The 11,584-nt window shown below is 35.5% G+C and overlaps 1 protein-coding gene across 2 annotated transcripts in view; it reads right to left on the bottom strand.

Annotated features, from left to right (window-relative positions):
* Positions 1-334: 334 nt before the first annotated feature.
* The window catches only part of USP33 (ubiquitin specific peptidase 33), a gene marked incomplete at its 5' end in the record, with an annotated part of 37,329 nt that continues 26,079 nt past the window's right edge, over positions 335-11,584 (bottom strand). For both annotated transcript variants that reach the window (XM_082484553.1, XM_082484554.1), the window contains 6 exons: positions 335-1,549; positions 3,972-4,040; positions 4,828-4,930; positions 6,837-6,945; positions 8,953-9,034; positions 10,417-10,586. In XM_082484553.1, the coding sequence (XP_082340679.1) occupies positions 1,392-1,549; positions 3,972-4,040; positions 4,828-4,930; positions 6,837-6,945; positions 8,953-9,034; positions 10,417-10,586 (691 nt within the window). In that variant the 3' untranslated portion in view covers positions 335-1,391. The remainder of the gene's footprint in view (positions 1,550-3,971; positions 4,041-4,827; positions 4,931-6,836; positions 6,946-8,952; positions 9,035-10,416; positions 10,587-11,584) is intronic.

The following is an 11,584-nucleotide window of genomic DNA, read 5'->3' as shown; positions in this document are numbered from 1 at the left end:
ATTTACGTTCAGACAGAACTGACTCCTCCAACATGGCACATTAGCAAGTACTTAAGGATAGAGGACACTTTCACTAGGACTCATTGGTAGCTTTTTAACCAGAATGGCTTTAAGTGCTTTACAAAGTTCAAAACCAGTTTGATTTTATACTAGACATAAAATTATCCAGAATAATGTTATATCGGCATTTTCTTACTTTGGAGCTACAACTGTCAACATTGTTGGCTAAATATAAAGTGGTCAAGAAATAGTTATATGGGTGTAAGGGCAGTACCACAGAATTACTTCAAAATTTTTTGTATTGATGTAATAAATGAAAAATGTTTAAGAAAGCTTTTTCCTCCTCTTCTTCCAGAGTTTATTTTTTTTTTTTATTGATCCAGCCTTGAATAATGCTGCTTATTTGGTAACAATATCAGGCAAAAACAAGAGCAAGTGCCATTCTGCATTCCGATATGAATCATTCAGTAAAGTTTTGCAATATATACATTTTATCCAGCTTCTGACATTACAGGTCATCATGCCAATGAAAATTTTTAACAATACAATGAAATCCTTCAAATGGAACTGTTTATGAATGTAATTCAAGAGACCAGACAATTTAATTTCTGAAATTTATATCACTCATGTCCATAATCATTTTACATTTCACACTTCATGCTCTCAAACATTACCCTAGAGAAGACTAAATCTTTTTGACACATATACTATTAAAGACACTAGCCAGGTTTATAGAGTTACAGAAGACTATAATAAGATGTAAAATTTAGTAGGTAATAAGTTATGACATTTGCTGACTAAAACAATATTCAATCTACACTAATGTTTAATCCATTCAAATACAATAAGTATTTGGATGTTATATACTACCCATTTCATATACTTTCAGTGCAAAATAAGTGAGATTTTTTTTTCCTGAGCATGTAGGAAATTAAAATCCTTTTTCTTTATCATTGATTGCAATCCATTTAAAATATACTCCCCATATACCTAGGCTTGTCAAGACTGTACAATTAAGACAGGCAAAAGTTTGTAGATATCAGAAGCCCAATCAGGAATCAGAAGGGTTATTGAACATCTCTGAAATTTGTCCCCATTTTTCAAGTCTAAGGATAACAGGATTATGACTTATACCAAAAAAGTTCAGAAATTACATTTTTTTTTCCATTGACCAAACACTCCAAAATGTACAAACCACATGCCTCCCAAAACAGAGAAACAGCCTCTATTTAAACAAATTGTAATACCTATTTCAACTTGCTATTCTGTAGTTAATGTAATGCCCAGTGAGTTGTGCCTCCAATGACATAAGGAATGAAACTTATAGGAATGTATTTTGGGCATTTTGTAAGGAAGCTGGATTCCTTACAAGTTCATCTTTTTCTCAATAGCTACAGACCATGAGTTTCTAATTCAATCTTCTCCTCTGCTTGCAAGATATCAGGTTCTACTGGAGGAACAGGTGGTCTGAGTATAATCTCTGGACCTCCACCATAGATTGACTGAAGAAAATTCCATGTTTCTTCAGATATTTGTCCAGAATCTGCACCTGAAAACATTTTTAAAATTTTAATTACTGTTTAGAATAATTCTTTCATTATATCTTTGAAGTCCATAACAGATACAAAAAGAAAAAAATAATACAGATTCAAATTTAAAACCCTAAGCTGAATTTGTGCTTTACCTTGCACCAACTGCCAAACCCAATGACATATTTGTGTTAACTTTACACTTTTTGGTTCTTACAACTACCTGCTCTAAACTATCCAGTACTTAACATGCCTCAAACATAAAACACATGAAGGTTCTATGATAAACATCTTATCTGATATTGTATCTATCAAGTTGACAACTGGTCGCTCTTGGTACACAGGAAAGAATGATTCATATTAATATAAGGACATGCAGTCCCATCAATTACACAATAAAGTTCAAGGACTCAAGATTCTCGTTTCATCAAAAAAAAATGAATATTGATAGTAAAGAATAAAAGTGTGAGGACCACAGCGAAACTCTCAGAATCCCAGAAAGAAACCACTATTAGGACATCAATGGCCTCACTAATTCCCCTTGTACGTAGCACTGATGGGTCAGCCTGATTGCTTTTCATTCACTGATTAAAGTCTTTGCTTATAATTCCATTCTTCTGGCTAGAGGTTCTTCTCCTGTCTCAGGTCAGCATCCAACAATAACTTCTGATTTTCCTTAACTTTTTATAGCGGCAAAGGGCAAAGGAACATCAGCACATCGCCCCTCTAGGTTTTAACACAAGGATCCTGTTTGATAAAGTTGACATGATTTCTTCACACTAACCTAGGCAGAGAGGACAAATTTTTATTTTACCGGAATAAACCCCTCTTCTTCTTTAATCAACTCACTAGAAACCTGCCCTGCAGCAAGTTTCCCCCAATATCCTTAGAAAATACTACTAATTTGTCTTGTTAAGTCTAATTTCAGCACCCTTCTACTTAAAAAAAAAAAAAAAAAAAAAAAAAGACACTATAACAAGGGGACTTCTCCCCCTACCTCCTATACTTTTCTGTCCTCACCACCTGCTCCAGTGGGCCCACTACTGTACATCATGTATAAAAAGTTTCCAAAGAGGAAGGGTACAAAGAGCTGCACAGTTGTTTGCCTAGAGTAACTCAACCATGCAAAGCTTCATCTGGAAGTCATGATGCAGACCCTATGCCAGTTCAAATGATGTTATGCCTCAGTTTTGCTCATTTAGGTTCAGGTACTCAAAAAACAACTCCATCTCTGTTGGCACAGGAGTAGACCTTCACTCCCATAATCCAGACTCCAACTCTTCTAACGGTCAGATTTAACTGAACAGGCACAGTGAACTAATTCACTGGGATCAGCACCACTGGATCACAGAAATATGTAATGCTGTACACTATTTAGTGGCGCTCCCACCTCTTCTCTCATGACTTAAGAGAGAAGCTTGCCACAGCCTATTCATCTTCTTTTGTACCCAAGTTCTAATTTGAATCAATGTAGCTGAACTTAAGTCAACAACTGGCTAATTTTCTATCAATTATTGATTCTAAAATGATTTTATTTCTTTTTGCTACAAGTCAGCCAGATGCTTTATACCTTGTATTTGAATTCTACGTTAGCGCTTAAATCATTAAAATGTACTGCAAAACCCCTGAGTGCAAGAACTCATTCTTTTTTAAATACACTCTTGACATCTTACAATTGGTGAGGTTTATGTAGGGCCTAGTGGCCTCTAGTGAACTGCAGTTGGTAGGTCTGCTGTATGCTGCGGCAGTAAGGTAAATAGGGAAAAAATCCAGTTAAATAAAGATTACTCTTAATACTGCGATTATTTTTTTTAATCAGAGCTACAATGAATTTAAATATTCATAGGAAGTCTAGTCTTCATAAAGCAGCCCATACTAGAATTTTTTTTCTGTACCCACAAATTCCAAATGAAAGGTATTAAGCATCTGATTGTGGAAAACAACACAGAAATCTGTTTTCTTTGCACGCTAGAGAAATTTTGGCAATGTACAGTGGCAAATAACTTGCAGAAAAGTGAGCACCAGCATTTACTTACTGTGGTTTATTTCCTTCTGTCAGAAGTAGCTCTCAATTCAAATTAGGTTTCAAGATTCAAATAACTACATACAGATATATAACACAGTCTAAAAGCCAAGCATCTCCCACTTTATGTTAAGAAAACTGAAATCAAACCAAGTGATACAAAGCCAAAGAACACTTTCACCATTTTAAAGTTATTCTGCACTTCCTTCTACACTCTTCCCTGCACTTGGATCAGTCTATTACAGATACTAATTCTTTATTTTAAGAATAAGCTGGTCCCCACAAGATGGCCACAACACAGATTCACTATGAATTGCCATTTTATGATAATGGTTAAAAAAAGAATTCATCATAAATTTTCCAAACTTCAGCAAATGCATCATAAGGAGCCCAAAGCTTCAGCAATATTGGACACCTACCTTGTTTTAGCACAGCATTTCCGCATTTTGTTACTGCAATCTTAGCGTTATCAATAGGACCAGGAGGATCTAGTGTGACAGAAAGATGATTAAAATTGGGAGAGCTGAAAACAAACAGCAGGTTAGAGGTTCTATTTTCAAATGTAAGGAGAAATAGCTTGTTTGTTTACTGCTTGTTCCTGTAATGCTGAACAGGACGTTCTAAGTTGTTAAAAGTTAATCAGAATTTTAATTAGAAGCAAGTTTTTCAAAGCATTCTTGATTATACTAAGTTTTCAAGCAACGTAAAACACAAATTAATCCTAATTCTTACCCCTAGCACAGTTGTCCTAAAGCAGACTCAGACAAGATTGTAAGCACATTTTATTGGTGTTTCCATTTCAAAACTTTAGAGGCACTTAACTAGGCTAACGCAATATTATTCTAGTTGTTACTCAGTTATAGATATCTATGAGTTTAGGTTGTGCTAGTGAGGTCACCTTTCCTCCAGAAGCTGTAGCATTATCTATCAGTTTGCACAGCAAAATACATTCCCCTTGTACTTAGATGCAATTTTCCTGCTGCTGCTAAAAGCAACCTCCCTGTAAACAAGCAACATTCTCTCCCCAACTATCCCATTATCCATTCTTGTGACTTATTTGACTATATTCTGTAATTTGGTTCCTGGACATACTTGTAACCTATAAAACGTGTGTCTTAGATGTTTATTTTAAGAGCTTTTGTTGCCTTCTCTATCTGTTCTTCCTACAGCCTTCTACCAAAGCAGAAACAATTTACTTAAACACCACCAGTACATGACAACAAAAAAAAAAAAAAAGAAAGGAATACCTGTATTTTGAAATTGAGCACAACTTACCACTGTCTTTACCCTTTACAAATCCTTCCCATTCTCTGAACCATTGCATACTGATGCAGTAAAACGTTGATGGAGATTCTTCTTCTTGGAATGCTCTATTAAGCTGAAAGGAAAAAGAATCCATGTTTTTCTGCTTTTTTTTTCCTTCAAACTACCAAATTCTTTTAACCACTATAATTATTAACAGCATAATATTATACTGCTACAGAACATTTTAAAGAACTACTGACCATCAGAACAGTAAAAACCTGATGAATTCCTGAGGTGAGATTTTGATGTAGTGGTAGCCTTCATATTAAAAGATGATTTATTCTTTACTTGAGAATTTATTTATTTTTTTCCTGAAAACAGCAATAAGTTCTTCTTCAGCACAAGTGCTTACCCATCGAACAGTATTGGATAACTACTGTGAAGGCTGAACTCTCAAGTATCGGAAGAAAGCAGAAAACTTTTTTTTGTAAAATAAAATAAAGCAGTGTTTTGAAAGATTTGCTCCATAATTTTATGGGAGGTTCTTTGTGTGATGAACTGTGTCTTCATCTATGTTTGTTTTTTCCCTAATACTTTGACTAGATGCCAGTATGATTCCAAGCAATGCACAGTGAACTAATGCACAGGGACTTTTCATTACTTGATTTTGCTTCAGTTTAAAAAACACGAAATATTTTTTATTCTTAATATTTTAAGATTTAAAAAAATAAAATAAAAATCACATCCTGGTTTTCTGAGTTTCTGTTGCAGGGCAATATAAGTTACTGTTTAAATTACAAAAAACAGCTGAGTAAAGAGTTTCAGTTGCATTTAACTAAATTTGTTTCTATCACAAAAAAATTCTTATAATTAAGATTTTGGAAGTTTAACATTTTATTCTTTTTCAGAGACTACAGATCTTGTCACAATGTTATTAAGAAACATGCAAAAATTCACTTAAACCTTTAAAACCATTATCTTTTACCTCTGTAATTAATATAGCTATACTTCCCTCTTGAAGCCATGAACCTAAAGCATCAACACAACTTCTTAAGGTTTCAGACAGAATAAGTTTTGCAATCCTTCCCTAAAGCAATCTTTATAGAGGATAACAGAATTTTCTGCCTGCTAACCAGTAACAATACTTGCACAACAGTGCACATATAATCATTATTTATATTGGAAAAATACTCATCGCTAAAGCAAATGAGGTTGACTCAATGTTGTTAATAGTAACTATTATCCAGCAGTGACCCAGACTAAAGAAAAATCAATTACTAAAAAGTTCAAGTAGCAATTAAAATATGGAAAAGCTGACACAATCTCTGAAGTATGATTAAAGCACAGATAAAACCGAAAGAACAGCTGCAATTCTGTTTTTCTCCCTCTCACGAATTAAGACAGCAGAATTGGGACTCCAATATCTCTGCATTTATTTTCACTGAAAACTTCAAAACACATTTTTTGTTTAAGAATTACAAAATCATTACTACCAGTTATTTTACCATTCAGACTTATGCCCATAATCTCTAATTCATGGAAAATATAGTAGCTGCTTGATGTTAATTTTACAGATTCATTACAATACTAAGGTATTTACTTCAATACTGAATTATTTATGATTTTTTATGGCTCTAACGATATTTTTAAGAGTAGAACCAAAGATAGAGATTATGATTAACTTTTTGCTGGCCAGTATTATTGCACTTAAGCCTTATCAGATTGCGCAGAACAGATCACTGGCAGTGCATAAAGAAAAACTGCTTATGTGGCTGCACTCTGTTTCCATACTATAAAAAAGCAATTTAAGAAACACATTAAATAACTACTTATATGGAAATATAATTAGAGAAATTATCTGGGATATCACAAGAACACTACTCCTGCCAACAGGAAAGAAGGGCTATATGGGTACACAGATATTTAACAAAGTCCATTTGTTACAGGAATCACCTATGCACTTCTGGTAACCCCCTGGGTCAAGTCATGAATGTCAGGCGATGACAAAAACCAGAATGAATAAGTGTTTACTTTTTTACCCGAATAAACATTTCCAATTCATTTTTCCTTCTTTTTTCAATTCTTTCAGACTCTATTTGGCAGGTGTGACAAACATACAGATGGTTAACAGCTGGTCCTCCTCCGTACCTGCAGTAAGAGTAAAACACCATTAACTTCATGGAAAATACCATGTAAAAAGATCATGCACCTGTAGACATTGCAAGCGTCAGCTTCTTATAATATGTAACAGAAGCCTGACACATGTCAGTCACGCTGATCCATGAATGCCATCATTTATTTTCCTCGTAACATTTTGTACTCCATCCTAAGACACAACCACCTTCCAAGTTCTCACTGCCTTAAAGCCAGTACAAACCATCTCAACCTCTGCTGTACCATGTACTTCAAAAGGTGTTACTATGGGAAGAACATGTCAGCGAGCAAATATTCCGATACATATACACAGCACGTGATTTTACTAAAGATCTCTAAGAAACTGCTTATGGAAAACTTCCAGCCAGTTTTATCTTAAACATGTTCCTCCATTCCATTGCAGGCATCAGTTTGCCACCTCCCTGACACCAGCCTCTAAACTTGTTCATTGTTTTGTTCTTAAAAAAACTTGACCCTCCCCTCCATATTTTCTTTCCCCCCCCAAATACAGAAGTGTTGTATTTTAACTGAAAATTAAAGCATTATTTCAGTACAACAGCACTTGTACAAGTTCTTCGGTATATATTCAATCATCCCAACTTAACAAAGACATACGTTTCATAAAATGGACACCTGCCACTTCAATTGTACCTCTGAAGATAACACTGTCTTTAGGCTGCACCAATCAGTTCACAAGGTTTTAACTGAAATAGGTCAAGTATGGATTATACTATATCATCTTGAAGCAACTGTGACCCCAAAGCATGTGGAATTGGAGTAGTGCCAGGTGACCAGCAAAATAAATGTGTTTGGGACTTATATCTAGGATGCCAATCACCAGTCCATAAATACCTCATTTTCCTTAATAATATCTTAGTAAATGTCAGCTTCCACCATATCTGGCTTCCTCACCCTAAATTCTCACCCACTGCAGCCATGGTACTCTCCCATAATTCCCAGGTAACAGCAAGACAAAAAGCAAAACACAACTGCTTCAGAACTACTCTGTGTTGAAGGGTGCATGCACCAGTCAAGAAGCCAGACAGAACAGACAGATGTTTAGCAATAACAATTCATACCTCTTTTCTGCCTAGTAGATGACTCTCAAAATCTAGAGGACCCTATCATCTCTGGGACTTCTACCCTTCTATCAAATGAATGAAGTTTGACATCTTGTTAAAAAGTTTTATAGCAAAGGGAAATTAACAAGAAGTCTAAAAACATTTTCCTTCAGTTTTAAGAAATATTTCTGCATACAGAAAACAGATAATGCCTTTGTCAGCTGGCTGGAAGAAAAATTCAGTACATCTAGGAAAGTAGAAATAAGCTGGAAAAAGTGTTGTTTCTATTTTTCACTTGTGGTCATTGAAACTTTAAAACAAAAAACCCCAACCCTTTAGCTAAAATATTTAATGGAAGTGCAATACAGAGTCCTTAAGGTCATCAGCAAAGCTCTTCTATGGCTTTTTGTAACTTTAAAAGGAGACACATCTTGTAAGAATCCCTCCTTTATAAGCAAGCACTTAAAGCTGACCTACATTAAAAAGTGTGGAGCAGTTATACAGAATGCTTAGATATAAGTTATTTTGAAGCAGTACTGGCAACTGAGGCTATGGATTCAAAGCCAACATAAAAGAGAAGCTGTCTCCAGCCAACAAGAGAACAGGAAGCTGATACAGAGAGCTCTTTCAAAATACCTCTTGCAAAGCGTACTTTTGCTGACCTACTTTGTGTCATTTTGTACATACCATACATGTTTATTGGTTTAATACTCAAGTATTATCCCAGCAACACACTACTTTATGTAGCCTTTTAGCACTACTTTGCACAAACAAATTATATAAATCAGCCATTTGCTATCCCTTCACTTAGCTTTATGCCTAGAGCATATATATATTTTTTTTCTGAGCCACTAATTCTAAAGTCTGATGTTGCTGCTTGGCACGTATTTGCTCTCAAGCCATATCACTGGATTTTTTCCAGTTACAGTACAAAATTTACCTGCTGTATAGATTATCCCATATATTTTGAGGTAGCATTACAACCAGGTCCTCTATGAAGTTAGCTTTGTGTGGAGGAACGCCTGCAGAAGCAACAAAAAATAAAATAAAAAAAAGAAAGAGACTTGCAGATTTTATTGGAGGGAGGGGTTTGGAGAGGAGGAGACTATGGTAGAGGTCTCTAAATAAAACAAAAATACAACCTTTCAATGAATTCAGAGAAATCACGTGAAACAAGTTTTACCACAGTATATTACAGTATTTAAAGCGACCACTCTAATTTTAGTCTTTTATGGGGCTGAAAAGTTTATAAAAAGCAGAAGCAAACTACATAAAAGATTAAAATTAAAGGGCCAGAATCCTTTTTAGATAGTGATTGCAAAATGCTTCTCAAGGTATACACAATTAAAATGTTAAAGAGTGATTAAATACTTTGTTTATGCATGTAAACATATTAGCAAACTGCCTGTTCAAATTTCACTTATTTGCTGCAGTCCTTTAAGAATCACTTCAAACAACATGAATGCTTGAAAGTTGTGAAGTTTTGAGGAAGGCAGATATAGAGCGGCTTGCAGAATTGGAAACGAAGCACATGGTAAGCAGCCATGTGCTATGCAGGAATTCTTTTGAAGAGGGAAAAATCTAGTAGTTTGGGCATTTGTACAAGACTCACCTGCTGTAACCCTGCAAAAGGAAAGCCACAGCCGCAAGGGCTCACGTGTACACACTGCAAATTGCTACAGGGGCACAATATTCCTATGTCAACAGTTTGGTTCAGCAACAGAGGCAGCACCTCTAACTACTAATTTAACACAGCTGTATTTTTCATTAGAAAATAGGTATAAGACCACCACATAGTAACGATTTCCTGGAATGCTGGCACTCCAATATGGATATTTCCCCAAATAATGTTTTGCTTAATGTAATTCTCCCATTTTTATTAGCATTTAGCACAAAGTAAAATTTTTATGCTCCTATACAAAATATACAGAATGACTATTTTCACACTGCTATGCACTGGATACCCAGCATCAGACCAATTTCTTGTTCCATAGCTTTCAAAACTTCTAGCACGTAGCTGAGAAAAAGATTTAGATTGGCAGACAAAAGTATTGAGGATGACAATAAAGTGAAAGGATTTTTAAAAGTAGGAATATGTATGTTAAATAAGCAAGCAGATAATCAAACTGTTCCTTTTTAAGAATCAAGAAAGCTTATGAACAAAATCAAATGCGCAAAGAAAAAAATAGAACTTCACAGAGTATAATTTCCAACTAGTCAGCTACTAAAATGAGAGGAATAACTTACTCAGAAGTTATGATTCTAATTTACCTAAGGAGTTACAGAAGTTATAATATGAACTGACTATATTCAAATTCCTTTAATTAAAAACAAGTGTACATCCCTGTATAGCTACAGGTCAACAGAAAAATTCTTCTTAAATGATACTCAGTTACAGTCTCACCTCCATGCACACAGAGAAAGTCATTATTTGAAATCGGTCCTGGCTCTGCAAAAGTCTTGAATTTATTTAACCACTGTCTGGAAACATAGAACTGCAGAAGACTTGGTTCCATCATATTCAGTAGACCCGATATCCTCCGTCTCTCTCTCTGTGCTTCTTCACTGCTCTTTCTATTACCGAAATAGAAATCATTAAACAAATATATATCCTTGTATACAGTGCAGATAGTTTACTTTGTGAAAAGAAAACTGTTCTTTCACATAAACTACCTGGGCCATGTCTATACTTCAAAGTTCTACTAGCATGAAGTAGTAGACTTAGCACGTGAAAAAACTTGCACCTTTTATGCGCAGCCAAAGCCACCATCCAAATGCATGGCAGGAACTTAGACCGTCGTGTTACAGAATCACGTGTCACAAGAGTCAGTACATTTAGTACTGAGAGGAAAGGGCAGCAAAGACCACTTGCTCTGTTAAACTTATGCTTGTCCTTCCTTCCGACGAGCCATGGCACGGGTGTTATCATGCTTACAAGAAAGCTTTTGCCTGCTTGGTTCAACAACCCAAAGACCCCCTACCAGCCCAAGAGCGCACATCGCTGGACTGCAACAGAGACAGAAGACTATACTGCAGAGATGATTATTGCCACAGGAAAAGGAGATAAGGCTCTGCTCATTTCCTCTATGCGTCTTTTGAGCTACAGCTTTGCAAGCTGTACTCCTTGGGCAGATGTTCCTTACTTACCTTCAGAAGTAAGGCTGAACAGTAAGTAGATCGTGTAATTCCCCTACTTTCCCTGTATCCCCTTACTTTTCTCATTGAGGCTGCTGTCCAACCGGAAGTATCTCTGCTGTCCTGTTCTTAGATTGAATAGAATCTCTCCTCGCCAAAACCAGGTTTGAACCATTCACTCCATCCTCCAGAACACTGACCTGAAACTTGACTCAGCATCACACAAAAGCTGGGCCACCTCAGTTAATTTATGGAGACAAAGTTGACTCAAATAACTGATAGAAAAGCTTCAAGTAGACCTAATGGCTATAGCAACAAGGCTATTTATAGCATAGCAAAATGAGACTAAAAGAGTAGGAAAAAACAAATGCTATGAACCCAGTTAAAATTCATTACCTACTTAAATTCAGATTAAAATTATTTAACAAAAACCTTAG

Source organism: Vanellus vanellus, assembly GCF_965231255.1.
Source record: "Vanellus vanellus genome assembly, chromosome: 5".
Lineage (NCBI taxonomy): Eukaryota > Metazoa > Chordata > Aves > Charadriiformes > Charadriidae > Vanellus > Vanellus vanellus.
Note: the sequence above shows the minus strand (reverse complement) of the source record. Positions and strands in the feature narration are given on the sequence as shown.